Source organism: Lygodium microphyllum, chromosome 8, assembly GCF_053477565.2.
Source record: "Lygodium microphyllum isolate KBCC chromosome 8, Lygodium_microphyllum_v1.1.10, whole genome shotgun sequence".
In the NCBI taxonomy this organism is placed as follows: Eukaryota; Viridiplantae; Streptophyta; class Polypodiopsida; order Schizaeales; family Lygodiaceae; genus Lygodium; species Lygodium microphyllum.
The window spans coordinates 5,793,704-5,812,921 of record NC_141142.1 but is presented as its reverse complement, the minus strand read 5'-3'; the positions used below and the strand labels follow the sequence as shown (position 1 = coordinate 5,812,921).

General features: G+C 40.8%; 1 protein-coding gene across 2 annotated transcripts in view; it reads left to right on the top strand.

Annotated features, from left to right (window-relative positions):
- The window catches only part of LOC148031930 (RAF-like serine/threonine-protein kinase PRAF), a 65,014-nt gene extending 47,788 nt beyond the window's left edge, over positions 1 to 17,226 (top strand). For both annotated transcript variants that reach the window (XM_087682520.1, XM_087682519.1), the window contains exons 8-9: positions 16,493 to 16,580; positions 16,833 to 17,226. In XM_087682520.1, coding sequence (XP_087538646.1) covers positions 16,493 to 16,580; positions 16,833 to 17,029 — 285 coding nt within the window. In that variant the 3' untranslated portion in view covers positions 17,030 to 17,226. The remainder of the gene's footprint in view (positions 1 to 16,492; positions 16,581 to 16,832) is intronic.
- Positions 17,227 to 19,218: the final 1,992 nt, after the last annotated feature.

Genomic DNA, 19,218 nt, shown 5'->3' with positions numbered 1-19,218 from the left:
GTGCTACGGCACCCTTGTTCCCTTGTATCACATTCATTCCATTCATCAGAGTTTCGTCTCTCTTCTCTTCTCTTCTCAGTGTTTGCTGAGTTCACTTTGTGTTCCTCCCTGCAAACCGTACTGTCTCGCTGGTGCATGGTCTTTTGACAAGTGATACGATGAAACCAGTCTTTCTTCTCCGATAGGGTGGTAGATAACCTGATTTAAAACTAATTACAGTAGGTATAAAATTCTCATAAATTGAAAATGCACACTCTACCACATTAATCTTGGACAATGGATATTCTGTTGGCTCCAAAATTGGCGCCTCTTGTGGTATTTCTTTATCTTATATTGCAAATGGAAGGAGTACAAGTGAAATCCTGTACTAATCCAAGTACCACTTGCTGTCAAAACTTACAGCAAGCTTCTAAATCAATTTACCCCTTGGTTTACTCAAGAACTGACCTTCACCGTGCTCCTTGAAAGACAAATTCAGCCCCAAATCTGTTATTGGCTGGTTGGCCTTTTGAATCTTTGTGAAATTCCTCAATTTTAGCTATTGGAATTCAAGTCCTAGGCTCTCAATTCTAAGCATGCATCCTAAGGTGTCTATCAAACCCTAATTTCTGATGTAAATTAGCATTTACATTAGAGATTGACTGAAATCTCTTTCTCCAATAGCTGAAAGTGCTAGAAAATGATGAGATAACTTGACAGATGAGAGAATGTTGTAGAGAGAGAAATGTCAGGGTTTCATCGTGAGAAACATTGAAAAGCTATTGTTGCCTTGCTTAAACAACCATGGAAGTTGTTACCTATAGCTTAGGGCCACTAGAAAGACTGCTGCCCCCTCTTGTATGTTGTCATTTGTACCGAACGGACCTTCAAATTGTTCTTGGAGAGCTTCAAACTGTTGTCACATGCTATTGGACTGATCCTTGCTGGCTGCAAATCACATTAGCACCTCACATGTGTAAGTCACATTAGCACATTTGATTAACTTTTAATCAAATGCTAAGCAAAGCAATAAAATTTCACATCCTTATAACACCTGAGGCCGATTCACAACAGATACAAGGCAAAAATGGTAAAAAATGACTAATGGAAGAAGGCTCTAATGCCATGTCAAAAAATGACCAAGAGACCAGAGAGAGAATAGGGTTTGTGGTGAGAAACACAAAGTGTGTATGGCAAACACTGAGAGAGAAGAGAGACTCAGAAAACACAAGAAGAACACAATGATGATGCAATGAATCATGCTATGAGAAGAAAAGTTGATAGAGGGGAGTCCAAGCTTAGAAGATGACTACATTGTCCTGTCTGAATCAGACGGTAGTACCTGTGGGGAATTTGCAAAGTGAAGGGAGCGAAACATGGTCCTTTGGGCAGTGGGGTATTGAAGTAATCATTGGAAGGTGAAGGATAGTTGTCGAGGGAGTGAATCCAATCCTTTGTTATCGTCGGAGATGAGTAAGATGATCGCTAGTTGCCGAGGGAGCAAACCGTAGTCCTTAGATATTGGGGAGATGGCTTGGGCAGCAAAACGCAAATCCTAGAGTGTGTCAGAGCTATCAAACGTAGGGAAAGCAACCTAGATGGTGATGTCAGGTGGAGTATGATGACACCAGTTGTAGAGGATCTCCTAGGCTGCAAAACTCAAATACTTGGGGTGTATTGGGTTTATGCCAGGGGTGAGAAGCTGTTGCTAGGTGGGAAGAGTTGACGCCAGGCATAGAAGTTCCAAATGCAGGCTGTTTGATGGTCGCTAGGTGGGAGATAATGTCATCAACTATTAGATGACGACGCTAGTAGGATGGAGTCTCCAAATGCAACTTGAAAGGTGATGGGAACATGGTGCTTTAAGGAGAAGAGGAAGCGTGGCCATGAACTGCAATGTTTTTCAATAGGGGTATAGGCAGCAGTGGTGTGGAGAGCAAAGAGTGTCGTAGTGATGAAGGAGGAGGGGTGAAGAATGAGTGAAATGGGTGAACAATGAATAAAGAGGTGACCTATTTATAGGCATAAGCTGTCTAGGGTGGTGCACCATTGTGTTGGTATCCATTGAAAAAGATGACCGAGATGTGGACACTAGTCCTTTTTGGGGTTGTTAGTGCCAAACCCTAATTGAAGTGTGTGAACTGAAGAAGTGGTTTCTCAACATAAATAGGTGCCATTTTCAGCACGGTTGACGACAACAGCTATAGATGGCTTCAAAGAGACTTACAAGGAGCAGAAAAGGAGCGTCTATGGTAGTAGTCAAAGCATCCCATGTGGCTTCAACAATCTATACCTTCAAATACTCTTCAATACCATGTTGAAAGATTGAGAAAGCGACAAAGTAAAGAGAAGCATGCCCAGAGATGAGTCAAAAGGAGATTACACTACATTTATTTAAATGAGGGTGCCTTGTAAAGGCAAATTACATGGTGGTGTTTGCCAATGGTTTTGGAGAGTGCATTCCACCTAAATGGTAAGTAGGTGAATCTCGTAAACTTGTGTGGGAGGTAGATACTAGTGTGTTTCTATGCGCATGTGTATAGAGAACTTTCCCTTTGTTGATACATACAAAATAAAGATAGGAATCAATTTATCCTAAGCTAGTGCATCTCTTGTATGGCCCTATTACATACAATGGGTTTCATATTTCAACAAGGTGTACATGTTCTGCCCAAGCAATTGCTTGATTGGATTTCGGCTTGTATTGTGAACAACAAATTTGTTTCATGGACATGGCCTTTCCACGTGTGTCTCAAAGTTACCTAGATAATTATGCTGCCCAGGGTCATGTGTTACTAACTATGCTGCCTTGATCAAAGATTATGTCGTAGGAAGTCATGTGGTGAAAAAAGGCTCTAATTCATTCCAACATTACTTGGATTTTCTAGTATACGTAGTTAAATGGGGGTAAGTGCAATTTAGACATGGAGGCACCTGTGAGAGTCCTCTAATGAACTTTGGTTAGTGCCATCTGAATTGGAAATGAGCCTTGGGTTGCTATTGCTAGATGTTTTTTTGGAAGACATGGGTATTAGGCATGGTAACACTCAAATTTAGGCCTCATGGTGGCATGTGCTTAATGCTGATCAACCATGATTGAAATCCTTCTCAATGTTGATTCATCTTATTTGCTCTTGGCAAGTGGTCCTTAAGAAATACTCTTAGTTCCCCCAAAAGATCATCCATCAGCCAATTTCTTGCCAATTGAAATTTTGGCTACTTCTAGAAATGTTGACTTAGTCTAGTGCATCAAGCACTAGTTTGTAGTCATTCCATTCAATGAGAACGACCTTCCATATGCTTAGAGGGTACGCCATGTAGGGGTAACAATTTAAGATCCTTTGCTTGTTTGGCAACCCTTTTCTTAATGGACATGGAACACCCTTGGGGGGATTGAACAATTTATAATCTATTGATCATAGAGTGAGTATTTACAAATTATATGTCATTTGATTATCAAGGATCATTCATGATTAATGGACAAGGAAATTGTTTATGGGATCTCGACAAGGGTAGAGCTTGGTGGAAATTTATAGTGATATGTGGGATGGCTCGATAAAAGCTCTCTGAAATGTGAGCTCTTCATTTTAGAATGTGTGAGTGGTTCCCCACTTGTTGTATCCCTTTTGAGATGTACTATTTCAAATGGCTCTTTCCTTTTTTGTATTATAATTGAGGAGATCTCTCCTGATTAGTTTTTGGCTTGCTTGGTTGCTTGGAGCATTTGGTCTCTCTCGTCTTGCGTTTGGGGTTTAGTGTCTAGAAGCTTTGTGCATTTGCAGACTGGGTTATTGAAAACCCCAAATTACAAGGTCTGCACAACCACATGTATTGGTGGTTTTTGACCTTCGAAACTTTTACAGATGTTGGCACAATTGGACTATCCATAATGCTTTTATTTTAAAATTCTTGTCCTATCATGCATAGCATATCGATGGTTTGCAAGGTTTCCTTCCATGGCAGTTGAGCATCATCAAGTATGTGAGGCTCTTACTAGGGATGATATGGTTTCCTTGAGGGAGGGAGCGAGAAGGGTTGGCAGATGGGTTAGGTGAGAGAGATGTCTATGTCTCCAAAAAGCCCAAAGGGCCTACGAGACAAAGAAATGAGTACATTTGACCATGTCATCTCGAGTGGAGAAGAATAGTGAAAAACAACTAACTCTGACCATTGCAAGTATAGGCTATCGTCATTTACAAAATGATATTTTGATGATCCTTCAACTATCTTGTAGGATCCCATCGTGATCAACGTGACTCTCTAGAACAATGTACCCTCCTTGAGCCAAGAATGCGTAATGGGTTGGTTCAAGACATTGAGTCCACTAAGGGGAGGTACTCGTCTTTGATGGTGAGCGATGATGGCTTGAATGTATTGGATGTAAGGATATCAGGCACAGGACAGGGTGTTCTCTTGCGGCCCAATCTCCTGGTGGTATAATTGGTAGATGCATGTATCCTCAGATGTGTGTATATCGTTCTATCTCAATCTTGAGCTGGTGTGATAATGTCCATCTCTGTCCAATAACATTGCATATCCCATGTGAGGTGGATTTCCATGTATGCTGACGTGACAATGAATCCCTCAGCTAACACACGTAGGAAATGATGGTGATACTATGCCATCTTCATACCGAGGGGCTCTATGGGATGCAACCATGTATGATTTGTATCAATCTTCACAATATTTGTCGTGATAATGTTAGAATTTGCTAATTCTATGGGTAGTGCCCAATGTTTTAGTCTTTAGTTCTTTTTAAGTTCTTAGTGTGAACACAACTAAATTTATAAGTTGTGTCACCACTCTTAGAGTTAGAGTAGAGTCAGTTAACTCTAGTTGAGTTAGAGCTAGGTTTATCTTAGACCTATCTTGTACCTTTCATTCTCATTCTTTCAGTTCAACAAGTACACTCTACTCTTTTGCTTCAGAACACTCTCATTGTTTCTCTTTTCTCTCCTCTCCTCTATAGCTGGCTGTCATTTTCCAACATTTGGTATCAAAGCAGCTTCTACGCGTGGATTTTGTTCAGTCACTGTCAGTTGGTGTTGCCTGGCCTTAAGGTCGTGTTGTTGTCAGCTAGCTCTCAGCCTGAGGAGGAAGAGGAGAAGCTGTTGTTGTTTTCGGCCTACACGCAATCCTGTATGCGGCCGGAGGAGCTACTGTTTTGGAGGAGCTCCTGCTGTTTTCAGCTCTGCCCCTTATTTTCTCACCTCTGCCCACCATATTCTGAGCTGTGCTTGCAATTTTTTGCAAATCCTAAATAGTGCAAAAACCCTAATTTTCAGATTTGGGGGTTTTTCAAAATTTCTGCAATTTCCTATCCATTTTGGCCATCGGTTTTCAAATCTCAGCTTGTGCCGTCTAAAATTTGGAGCTTTTGTCAATTTTTGCTTCTCGAGTTCAAGTATACAACCAATGTGAAGAAATTTCACAGTTTTGTTGGCATTCCCGCAAAAAAATTTGGGGCTTTTGCCTGATTTGTAGTCCTATGTGTGAACCTTCATTGCAAACACCGACAATGCGAATCTTCATTGGAAACGCCGACGTTGCACAATTTCATTCACATTTGTGCAAGAAATTTGGGGCTTTTTATCCTACAGGCTCCAACATGCATCATAAGGCAGATTCCAGCTATTGTTCGTTGTTGGTACGCACCTCGAGGTGACATTATTGTAGAAGTACAAATTTCTTCAATTTCTTTGATATTTTAGGAAGAAATTTGGGGCTTTTGCCCAACATGCATTTCAAGGCAGCAAACAAACAATACAACAATATTTAATTGTTGTTACAATCAAATTGAGCAGAAGATTTTGGGAAAATTCAGTTAATTTTGGTAAGAATCGGCATTAAGTTGTTGTAATTTGTACTTTTGAGGGCACACATTACAAGGCAAGTGTGGTACAACAATGAATTGCTGTTATTTCTTGGTTGAGTGCATTTGTGTGACAGGTTGGTACTTGTTGCATAATACCGAGAGGATTTTTGGTACTCCGAGGAGTACAATCTATAATTCAACAGAGAATTATTGGGTTGCAGATTTTTGTCCATTACTGACAGCATGGCATGTCAGGTGACTAATGATTAGAGCAACATCCTTGGTGTCCTCACTTCTTGTAGTGAAGGACTTGTGGGACTATGTTACAGGTGATTTGTGGTGACTAGGAGGTCTTGCATCTCAAATACCTCAGCATAACGCTAGAGGATAGGCTGTTGGTGCTACTGTCTCTCCTTCCCCTTCTACCAAGGATCAGAGGAGATAGGACTCAAAAGATGCACATGCACTTGCTTTGATTAGCTTGTCAGTAAAAAGATCGATCATTCCACTCATCCGGTCTCGTAAGACCTTGAAATCAGCATGGACTGTACTTGAACATATATTTGCAGCACGTAACGAGGCTAGAATATCTTATCTTTGTAGAGAGTTTGCCTATGTGAACATGGATGAGGGTGATAGCATGACAGATTACCTTACTCACATACAAGATTTGCATGAGTAGTTGGTCAATGTGGATGAATTGGTAAACATCACATTGAACTCTCTTTCAGAGTTGTATTCTTTGATGTTTTCTTTGAGGAGGGGGGGAGCAGCAGCCCCTTATATTTGTGGAGTTGGAAGGCCTCTTGTTGCAAGAGGAACAAACTTAGAAGAATGTAGCATTGGGTTTAGGAGATGTAGTTATGCTTTCCAAGTTCAAAGGCAAAGGAAAAGTCAAGCAAAATGCAAAAAATCAGCAAAAGGTGATATTGGACAACCAACAAATAAGGCTGTCCAAGACATAGAAAAGTCTAAAAAGAAGCAGAAATGTCATCATTGCAAGAAGCCAGGTCACTACATTGATGAATGCCGTAAGAGATTAGCCAAAGAGAAGAAAAAGAACTCTGGTTTGGCTATCCAAGAGACATCAGCCCGTAAATCTACTAATGGTGATGCTTCAGCCAGCTTTGTGGAGGACTATGCATTTCTGACTTGCAGTTATGATTCTTAAATGGCTTATTCAGAATTTAATGCTTGTTGAAACGCAGCAAATATGGTATTTTGATAGTGGAGCTTCAAAGCACATCACTTCTAGGAAGTGTTTGTTTTCCTCTTTGCATTTAGCTCGTGTCAGGAAGAGTTATGATGTTTGTGGCATTGGGACAATAACTATTACTGTTGCAGATGGTTCTGACTTCATGCTTCTAGATGTCTTGTTTGTGCATGGCATTAGAAAGAACTTGTTATTTATCTCTGCTTTTAACAAGCATGGCTTTCAGGTCATCTTTGAGGATGATAAATGCATTGTTGGAGATAGGGAGATGGATTATGTACTCAGGCTATTTGAAACCTTGTATAAGGGTTTGTTTTTGTTGAATACGTGTGATGCCCAGTCTCATGATGCTATGGCCGTCACTACTCTATTGCTTGCAATGCAGAATGTGGAGCTACAACATGCCCGCTTTGGACATACGAGTTTTGGGAGTTTGATGACCCTTCAAAGGTGTCATATGGTAGATGCATTGCCCCCAATGGATACTTCACCTCCTCATGCATGTGAGGATGTATTTTAGGCAAGATGCACAAATTTTCCTTCGTAAAGGAAGGTGCAGTGCGTGCTATTCGGAAATTGTAGCTTATTCACTCTAATGTTTGTGGTCCCATGAGGACATGTGTACTTGGAGGTCATCTTTACTTTGTTACATTTATTGATGACTACTCTTGGTATACATGGGTATGGGTTGAAAGCAAAATCTGATGTATTTATGCATTTTAAACACCATGTTGCAAAGTTTGAGGGTGAAACTAACTTGAAAGTGCAGACACTTCGTAGGGATAGAGGGGGTGAGTACATGTCTCGTGCTTTTGAGACATATTTGCTTGATCATGGCATTACGCATCAAGCCACTATTAGAATGACTCCTCACCAAAATGGTGTTGCTAAAAGGAAGAATCGCACCCTTATGGAGATGACTTGTTGTATACTCAAAAGCAAGGGTTGCCTCATAAATTTTGATTAGAAGGCCTTCAGTGTGCAAATCATGTGTTGAATCGTGCATCCATTAAGGTACTAATGACGATCACCCCATTTGAAGTTGGGCATGGCAAGAAACCCAAGGTTTTCAGGTGTTTGGTTGCATGGACTATGCACGTGTTCTGAAAGAGCTTCATGAGAAGCTTGATGACAAGGCTGTAAAATGCATATTTACTGGCTTTAGTTCGGAAAGCAAGGACTATCACTTGTATGACCCATGCACAAAGAAAGTTTTTATCAGTAGGGATGTCATATTTGTTGAAGATGTTACATATTCACATGATTAGTTTCAAATGCCGACCACCCATGACATTGGTGATGTCTTTGAGGGTCTCTTGCCACTTTCTTTGGAGTCCGTGCCTCCTGTAAATGGACGGACAGACATAATACATCAAGCTGTTGTTGCACCATATGCACTTGAACAACAAGGTATTGATGATGGTTTGCCACATGCAGTGGAAGATACAATAGAGCATGAAATGGCTGCTGTAAATGCAGCAAAAATAGTCCAGAGATAGTTGTTACAAACACTCAGGAGAGTAAAATGGATGCTTCTTTAGCTCAACGCACTAGAAGCACTGCTAGACATGCATCACATGATGTAGGGGGAGCCCATTTGGCTAGTTTTATAGAAGTAGATGATTATGATGATTATTGTGATGAGTATGTATTTATGAGCTTACTATTGGATGATGATGAGCCTACTTTCTTGGACCAAGCTCAACAAGATGTACATTGGATGCAGGCCATGCATGATGACTTAGACTCTATTGCCACTAACTCTACATGGGGTCTTGTGGATTTACCACTTGGCAAGAAGGCCATTGGCACAAAATTGGTTTTTAAACTCAAATGCAAGGCTGATGGTACCATTGATATGTATAAAGCATGGTTAGTAGCAAAAGGCTATGCACAGAAGAAGGGCATAGATTATGAAGAGACCTTTGCTCCTATATCCCGTACAAGTACGATGAGATGTGTCGGAAGGTACATCAGTTGGACATTAAGACAATACTCTTGAATGGGGATTTGCATGAGGATGTTTATGTGTCACAACCTCGAAGGTTTGTGGTTAAGGGGAAAGAGCACATGATATGCAAGCTAAACAAAGCTCTTTATGGTCTCAAACAGGCTCCTCATGCATTGTACTCTAAAATTGATGCATATTTGGCCAACAAAGGGTCCAAAAATAGTCCAATTGCTCTCACTCTATACATTAAGAATGTAGTGGGGGACTTGCTGATTATCATTCTTTGTGTAGATGACATGCTGCTCATTGGACCTTCAGAAGCAAAAATTGCAAATTTCAAGGCTGAATTAAAAAAGTTGTCTTGGCACATCATAGAACTGACCCCCTTAGTCAAGCCAAGCATCTGGTGAAGGGGTGAGTGCGTAATGGTGTGCGAGATCAAGGCGTTAGCCGAAGAGCAGAGTTGAGTTGAGAGTTAGAGAGAGTGAATGCAGAGATAGGTGTACCGTTTGCTATGGTACACACAGAATAAAAGAATGTATTTATATGTTAGGGTACATTAAGGGTGTGTTCACACCCGTAAGTCTATTTACACAGAGACGAAGGGACTTTACACCCAACAACCTCCCACTTAAAGGCCCGAAGTGGTACCTTTAAGCTAATCAACTCCCGCTAAACGAATGCAATGCTCATACTGAGCCTTTACAAGAGACTTAGTGAGAACATCTGCAGGGTTATCTTGGGTTTTGACCTTAGTCAGTGTGACACCGAACATCTATGTGTTTGGTACGTGCATGGAACATGGCATTCTTAGCCAGACATAATGCACTCTGGCTATCATAACCAAGCATTGGAGTACGTGAAGAAAGGCCAAAATCCTTGACCAGACGGCCAAGCCAAATAGCTTCCTTGGAAGCTTCAATGGGTTAAATATATTCAGCTTCTGTAGTACTTAGTGCCACAATTTTCTGCAATCTTGAACACCCAAGAGATAGCCTCACTAGCCAAAGTAAAAACATACCCACTGGCAGATTTTCTGGTATCAAGATCTCCTACCATGTTTGAATTACAAAATCCCTGTAACTCTAGTGTACCCTTTCCATAGCATATACACTTTTCTTGTGTACCTTTCAAGTATTTGAAGATACATTTCATTGCTTTCCAATGTGGCTTGCCAGGGTTAGACATAAATTTGCTAACAACTCCCATTGCATGACGAATGTCAGGGTGAGTTGCAACCGTGGCATACATCAAAGATCCACAAGTTGATGCATAAGGTATACCCTTCATGGCACTAGCAGCTGCATCATCTCTAGGGAAATCAGCTTTGCTAATATCAAAGATCCACAAGTTGATGCATAAGGTATGCCCTTCATGGCACTAGCAGCTGCATCATCTCTAGGGAAATCAGCTTTGCTAAGCTTTGTATGTGGTGGTAAAGTCACACCAAGAGGCTTAGCATCACCCATATTAAACCTGCCAAGTACTTTGCTGATGTACTTGTCCCGTGAGAGAAACAACAAACGCTGCCCTCTATCTCTTTTAATGCAATGCCCAAAATGTGTTAAGCTGCCCCCAAATCTTTCATAGAGAAGGCTGAACTCAGCTGCCTTTTACGAGCATTCAAAGTACTCTTATGCTGTCTTGCAATGAGCATGTCATCCAGATATAAAACCAGCACAATAAGGCTGCCATCATCAGCCTTTTTAGTGTATAAGCAGTGATCTGCATGATTGCGTTTAAATCCTTGGCTGAGCATAAAGGTATCAAATTTTTTGTACCATTGTCTAGGGGCTTGTTTCAGCCCATATAAGCTGCGTTTCAGCTTACAAACCAAATGCTCTTTTCATGGAATAGTAAATCCTTTTGCTTGCTTCATGTACAGCTCTTCATCCAAGTCACCATGAAGAAAAGCAGTCTTCACACCCATCTGATCCAACTCTAAATCCAAGGATGCAGTGAGAGCAAACAAAACACGGAGCGTAGTCATCTTTACCACTGGTGAAAAGATCTCCTGGAAGTCTATGCCTTCCTTTTGTGTATAGCCCTTCCCTTAGCAACCAGTCGTGCCTTGTACTTGGGCTTCCCATCAATACATTTCACTTTGTAAACCCATTTATTTGAAATAGTTTTCCTATCCTTGGGCAAAGGTACAAGCTCCCATTTGTTATTTGCATATAGAGACTTCATCTCTTCCTGCATAGCAAGCTCCCACTTTCTCTTGTTTTCACATGACCGTGCCTCTTTAAATGTCAGAGGCTCACCCTCATCAGTCAACAAAATGCAATCCAAAAATGGCCGAAACCTCTGTGGTTGCCTTCTGACACGTGTAGACCGTCTTACCCAATGATTTGTATTATCAGGCAGTGGGCCTACACCTTGAGGAATGTGCACACCATCACCAGGTGGCCGATTTTCAGCATTTTCTTGCTGCTGTAATCTGTTTTCAGCATGTTCTTGCTGTCCTATTTCATCTAGTGCATCTATTTGTTGTCCATGATCTTTTGGCTATATCATAATAGGTTGCTGCTCATTTTCAGCATCAAAAGGGACAAAACTTTCAGCTAATGGCTGTTGAATGGCTAGCTGTTCATGTTGAAATTTGACCTTCTTTTTGTCAAGATCACCATGTGTAGCATTTTTCAACAACTTTGCCTCGTTAAATACATCTTGGCTACGTATTATCTTCTTGTCCTGAGGAAGCCAAACTCTATAACCCATCCCTCCCTCATCTTCATATCCCATGAAGATGCCCTTGATGGATTTCATGTCTAGTTTGGTCCTCTGTTCTATAGGTACATGCACAAAGGCATCACAGCCAAAGTCACACAAATGATCATATGAAGCAGGTTTGCCAGACCAAACCTCTTCATGAATGCCATTTTCCAATGCATGATTGGGAAAACGATTGTATACATGAATTGCAGTTTTAAGAGCCTCTCCCCAAAACTGCTAGAGGAGATTAGCTGCGGACAGTATGCATCTAAGCATCTGACAAAACTTGTTAAATTCTTTTGAGACATACTCACCTCCATTATGTGTTTTTATGGCTTTCAACTTAAGCCCTTTTTGTGTGGTAACATAAGCATGAAACTTTTTTAAAGAATCCAACACTTTCTTTTTGCTCTTAAGTACATACACCCATGACTTTCTATTGAAATCATCAATGAAAGTAACAATGTACCGTGCATCCCCATATGAATTAACAGGCATAGTGCACACATCAGAGTGTACTAGGTCAAGAGCATTAGACTTTTTAACGACACCAAAGTAATAAAGAGACTTCACTTATTTTCCATATAAGCAATCATTACAAAATTCGAGACCAGAGCCTTTTACATCAAATCCCCCTAAAGAGGAGAGAACCTGAAGGCCTTTCTGGCTCATATGACCAAGTCTTTTGTGCCAAAGATCCATCTGTGAATGGACTTCAGTCGTAGCCAAGAACTTGCTAGGTAATGCTTTACAATGCAAATAATATAAAGTTTCCCTTTTGCTGCCTTTAACAATCAGCATAGAGCCCTTATGGACCTTCCAAGATCCACCACCAAATGTAGTAAAATACCCTTTAGCATCAAGCTGCTCAACTGATAGTAGACTCTTCTTTATGCCAGGTACAAATTTGACATCCTACAAAATCAGCTCTTGACCATTCAAGAGCCGAGTGAATGGTGCCAACACCCTCTATCTCACATGCATAGTTATAACCCAAGTAAACCTTGCCTATGCAACCTTCAGTGTATTCAGAAAATGACTCCAAAGAGGGAGTAACATGAAAAGAGGCACCGCCGTCCACTATCCATGATTGTGACAGTCCATTATGAGCTGAAAGTAAGCATCAATTACCTCCTTTTTGGTGATGTGCATATCACCTGTTATTGCCATAATATCTGCATCATTACATGAGGCTACAACAAGTATCTCTTCAGTGTTAGGAAGCTCTTCAATGACCACACTAGATGCAACATTTGCCTTTGCAACTTCTTTTGAGGAAAAGCTGTCTCTATCTTTCTTATCATCCTTTTGTTTCTTAGCCTGCTGTTTCTTTCTTTCTTGCTCTTTCTTGAAGTACTGGCAATTGGGCTTTTTATGCCCTTTACACCCACATTGATAGCACGTGACATCTTGCTGTTTGCCCTTGCTTTTGCTTTTGCTTTTCCCTTTATTGGCTGCATTACCTCTCTTTTCTGACTTGCCGCTTACATTGGTGAGTTGAGCCATTGCTTTCACCACTAGATTTTCTTCTGATTTCTTCATTAAGGGTTGAACCTCTTACACCATCAGAAGTCAAAGCAGGATTATTATTAAGTGACACAACCAAAGATTCCCAGCTGTCAAGCAAAGTCATCAATAAGAAAATAGCTTTTAATTTATCATCGAAAGCCGCCAAACCAGAGTCTTACAACTGACTCAAAACCCTTGTGAAAGCACTCAAATGTGCAGATGCTGGCTTAGACTCATCCAACTCCATGTTCACAAGTTTACGCATAAGATGCACTTGATTCACAGGAGTTGTATTTCCATAAGTGTCCTTAAGCTTTTTCCATATAGCTTAACTTGTGTCAAGACTCTTGATGTCTGTAAGTACATCATCAGACACGGCCATCTTAATGTATGCAATGGCCTTCTTATTAAGTCTAGCCCAATCCACATCTGTCATAGCTGCAGGCTTAGTCTTCAAGAGAGCATCTTCATAGTCCTTGAGAAACAAAATGCCTTGTATCCTATCCTTCCAAAAGTCAAAGCCAGTGCCATCAAACCTCTTGATTTCAAAGAGGGATCTAGTGTCACTGCTGCTAGAAGCATTTGCAGCCATTTTTCAGCAATAAACCAGAAATTCAATGTTGCAATTTATGACAGCAAAAAATGAGCCGAATATTGAGCTGATTTCAGCCCAATTTTTCAGCAAATAATAGCAAGATTCAATCCAAGTACATGTACAACAATAGAAAGAATGACTTTCAGCAGTATGACTGCAATTTCAGCATACATTAAATGCATACACCACTGCCAGGTAACTCCCACTTCAGCAATATCACCAAAAATACATTTACACTAATCCTGGATCTGCAAATGATCACTAAGACTATTGCACCATGAATAAACAGCAATACATTAACTCAATGGGAGTTGTCCAGCAAGTGTACTGCATACGTATGTGCTCGTATCATCTTCTGATTCCCAAAACACCAAGAAATCTTTGCAATTTCTCCAAAATCGCACAAGCGGGAGATAAAAATGCTCAAATCACTCTGCTTATAACCACAAGATTGCTTCAGCAATATTCCCAAAGTGCATTTCATGCATTAACTTTGCCAAAATCCAGAGATTTCAGCAAAAGCCCCAAAAATTTCACTATGAAATCTGTCCCAATTGCATTAATACATGTTTATGAGAGCATAAAACGGAAAAATTTAGTAAAATTTCAAAAAAATTTGCAAAAGCTCCAAAATTTCCAGGTCCAAGTGTGCACGAATGTTAGTCAATCTAACTCAGCTGAACAAAATTTCACCAATACAGCAAAAGCCCTAAATTTTACGGGTCCAATATTGAGAAATTTCACTTGGATGAGCAAAATTTCAGTAAATTTGGCGAAATCCCCAATTCAAACGCGCACAATGTCTGCAATTTCTGACACAGATGCCTCAATTTTGCATGAGCAACACTCAACTTGAAGAGGCCCAAATTTTTGGGCATAGATATGCACAAATTTGAACTCTGTGCTTGCACATGCGAACCCCCATCGAGCCAAGGGGAAATTCCAAGAGACTTTTTAAGGAAAAAGAAAAACGAATTTGTGGTCCAAAAAGAATGATGAGACGAGGTCCATTGACCTGGGAGTCACATCACGTTGCGTGACTTGGAACCTTGCTAGTTGCCGTCTGATGCGCGTCGCCTGTTCGTCACGTGCTCGTCGTGGCTCCGTCACGCCTCGACTCCGTGTAGACGTTGCTTGTCACTGGTCCTCGCTGGTGTTGCCCGCTGTCGCTGTGGTCCATGTTGGACTTGCCTTGATCTTGCCTTGTGCTTGTGAGTTGTTCCCTGTTACCTAGAAGTCTTGTCGAGTGCCTGTGTCAGTGTGTCGCTTGACGGCCACACACTCAACAATTGCGAGTCACACTGTTTGGTGCTCGATTGACGTTTTGCCTCCCGAGCTGTTTGCGAGCTGCCTTTGATCTCAGGAAGCGTGCACTTTGGGCTCTGATACCAGTTTGAAGGGGTGAGTGCACAATGGTGTGCGAGATCAAGGCGTTAGCTGAAGAGCAGAGTCGAGTTGAGAGAGAGAGAGAGTGAATGCAGAGATAGGTGTACCGTTTGTTATGGTACACAAAGAATAAAAGAATGTATTTATATGTTAGGGTACATTAAGGGTGTGCTCCCACCCATAAGTCTTTTTACATGGAGACGAAGGGACTTTACACCCAACATCTGGCGATGTGATTTGTATGGGGGGTTTGCCTCTTGTGAACTATCCTCCATACTCTTTTGCAACCATGCCCTTGGAATAGCTGGTATATCTCTATCTCAACTTTTGCAAAGAAGTCTCACTTCTTCTTCCACACGAGGCATTTGAAGAGTGTATTTGCTTGACAACGTGTCCTAGTGCCCAAAATAGTCTCTCTATATAGACGGGTGCAAGTGGCCTTGTGGCATGGAATGCCAATTGGTCTCCTAGATATCTCAGAGCTCCTAACATGTGGTGTCACCGATGGTGATACTATTAGGTAGTCCATACTTGCCCCCCAGTTACGGTTGTAACACATAGGATGTCTAATCCTGGTCAGCATGAGAGACCATTAAAAATGACCAATCTATGTGTACTCCGTAAAGCTAGCAAGTGTGCCATACAAGTACTCACTCCCTGTTCTTGGTCCATTTTGTGCAAGCCAACCTTATCTATGTCAATCTTTCTAAACATGGCATCCTCATGCATGTAAAAGTTACTATGTCTGTCCCCAGTCCATGCATTGAAGTCCCCCACTAATAGTACATCTCCCATGCGAGCATATCTCAAGATGTCCGCTACATGCATCAAAGTGTGACCCATTTCATGGAGCATAACTTGGAGTTTGTGGGAGGAAAATAACACAGTGCAATGAGGATGTCACATAGTCTCCCTGTATGTAGCTTGACCCACATGTATCATGCATCTTCATCATTGGGCATCACCTGCACAGCACCTCTAAGTTCCTCTTGAAAAACTAAGGCCTTGTAGAGCTGCTCGTGCCCCCTAGCTTCCTAGCCTGCGAGCAGAATGCACTTTCCTATCTATAACCCCATACATCTAGGAGTTGACTCTTTGCATTGGTGCATTTCTATATACACGGTTATATCCATATTTTGGAAATTAACCTGAAAGTATCAAATATCCAAACGTAACTCTCCATAGCAGTTCCACACACACATATACATTCGCGTGCACATGTTTGCAGCAGACATGCACATTGCATTTATACATTTGAAAGAGGAATTCATGTATAGCAAATAAGGTGAAACCTAATATGCTCAGTTTCTCTTCTATTTCGATTTGCAGGTTGATGTTTTTTCATTTGGGATTGTGATGTGGGAGCTTCTTACAGGGGAAGAGCCCTATGCAAACATGCACTATGGTGCCATCATAGGTAAGGCTACTAAGTACTTTGTGCAAAAACGCACTATGGTTCCACCATCAGTAAGACTACAGAGTATGAAGTACAAAAGACATGAGATTAATTTCTTGGTAATACACGAGGACAGGTTTTCAAACAGATATGTCTTATAATGGATGTATAATAATTTCACAGTATGCTTCATGGGAAAGGGTTAATGAACTAAGAGAATAGTCTTACATCTTAGGGTTTGGGAAATTTTCTGAAGTGATTTTCACCTGTCAGGAGGAATCGCAAGTAATACATTACGTCCTCCAGTTCCAAGCTGGTGTGATTCTTCATGGAAGTCTCTGATGGAATGGTGCTGGTCAGCAGATCCAGAGGACAGGCCTTCTTTTACAGACATAGCAGCAGAGTTGCGGACAATGTCCTCAAATTTGAAGGCACAAGCGCAAACAACTGTTGCAGCTTCAGGCAGTTGACATCCGGTGAGCAGTGAAGGCTGCAGTAGAGCAATCAACTGTCTGTTTTAGTATGTTCAGAGCCCTATGCAATAATTGCAAGGTTTTTGTATCGTTGCAAGTGTTGTACTTGAAGACGTATTGATGGAGCATGTTGTGAAGCTTCCATGTGCTAGCATGTATATATTCCTTATAGTAGCTTCTGATTAATTCTTTAATTATGGCTCTCCTCGTTTTTACATCAAATGTGAGGCCAAATTTTCTGACAAAACACAGCTTAGTGTGGAGTTAAAAGGTGGGCATTTGTAGTGTGTAGTTGTCTAATGTTCCATGAAGATCCGGGTTGGGTTTGGTGTTGGGTCAATGGTATCCCCTGGAAAAAGGGACTTGTTTTTGAATTCTGTTTTTGATGCCAGGTAGTCCCGCTTTATCAACAGAAGGTTTGCGAGATATTGCTAGTGTCAACTGTGGAGTCTCAGAAACTATGGTTTGACTAGCCTTATTGCATCCTGTTTATGCTGCTTGGTTAGTGGTTGCTGCCATAGCTGATTATGTCTGGACCATTAAACAACGACCTCTTTAGATATTGGCTGTATGAAGGGGTTTTAAGCTGCTACTGCATTGTGCTCCACACAAATAAGTTGCCTTTATACTAACTTGCTTCATCTTTGATGTAAAGTACATGATTTAACAGGTCTGGTCTCTTGCAGTGCCACCTACAAGTTTTGCCAATGAGTTCAACTCTGAATGGTGACTATTTTTGTTTGACAGTAGAATCATTCACTGGATGTTGTTATAAGTCAAGCTTTCTTCCTGACAGATGTAACAATAATTGGTCTCAAATTGATGAGTAGTTTAGATGTTCTGCGACATGTGAATGGAATAGCGTAAATAAAAGGAACGGCTATCTACTTGAACTTTGAAAGCGAGCTTTAAAGCTGGTGTTTGCACTTGGATCATTATAACCTACACAGACTGCAGTCATTGTTGCTTGGTTCTTTTCTGACTATTATGCCACTGAAATAGATCTCTCGATAAAATTCAAATGGAGGAATGCTATATGATTTTCTAGGTCCATAGGTGCAACCTATCAAACATTTTGTGCCTTAGGAAGGGTTGCAAACAATAGGTTCTTAACATTGTAGGGAGAGAATTCACACATTCCTAGCATATGTAAGTTTTTTTACATTTGGAACTCGGAAAGTTGAATCTCCATGCTTGTAGTTCATGAACTGGGTACAGGAATACTTCATAAGAGATGGTGGTTGGGGACCTTGGCCATGTCTTTAGCATCCCCCTTTGGAAGTGAAAAAATGTGTCCATGTGCATCTGATTGAAGCCCCCTTTGATTGTATACTATGATTGGTATTAATTGTTATGCTAACACCCCTTTTGGACTAACATGGCTTGCTAGGGGGGATCGTTGCATCCTCCTTTGGAAGTGGAAAAATGTGTTGATGTGCATTGGATTGAAGCCACCTTTGATTGCCTACAATCATTGGTTTTATTTGTTATTCCAACTTAACTTCTACATCTTTAATGTAGAGTGCAGAGGGGTAGATTTGTGCATGGAGCATGCTTGTTAAGTGTGCCCCACGAGTTCGTATAATGTAAATTTAGTTGCCAATTGTGGGTGAAGATAAAGAGGAAGAGGGAGTTGGAAAAGGTATCGAATCTTGCCACTTGGTACATTGGCAAAGGCTCACTAAGCAGTGTAGGCTAGACCCATAAGGACCATGATGGCTAACCATTTAAGGGGCTACATATATCATGTTTGTTGTTAAAAGTCATTTCTTTTAAACCATTAAAAATCTAATCCAATGAAAGGTAAGATGCACGATGAAGCAAAAATGACACATCAATTCCAAACACTCATAATGAGTATCCTAGTAGCTACACATACAACCAATTGTTATAATTTATTTAAGGAATTTCTTAATAACCTCATCTTTAAAGATAGGCTCTATAAAGATGCATGTTATGGTGTGCTAGTTCAATATTGCATTTGTTGAAGAGACAATGTAATGTGCACGCCACACGAGATAAAGATTATGTGCATTGAATACCCTACCGTTTCCTTTTCAAGCAATAATAACATGGAATCAATCTTATAAACTCCTTTAAAGCTCTAGTTATAGATATTTTGTACTAGATTCTAATTGAGAATCTAGATAGCAATTCTTTTAAACTCCAGAACATGAACATGCTTC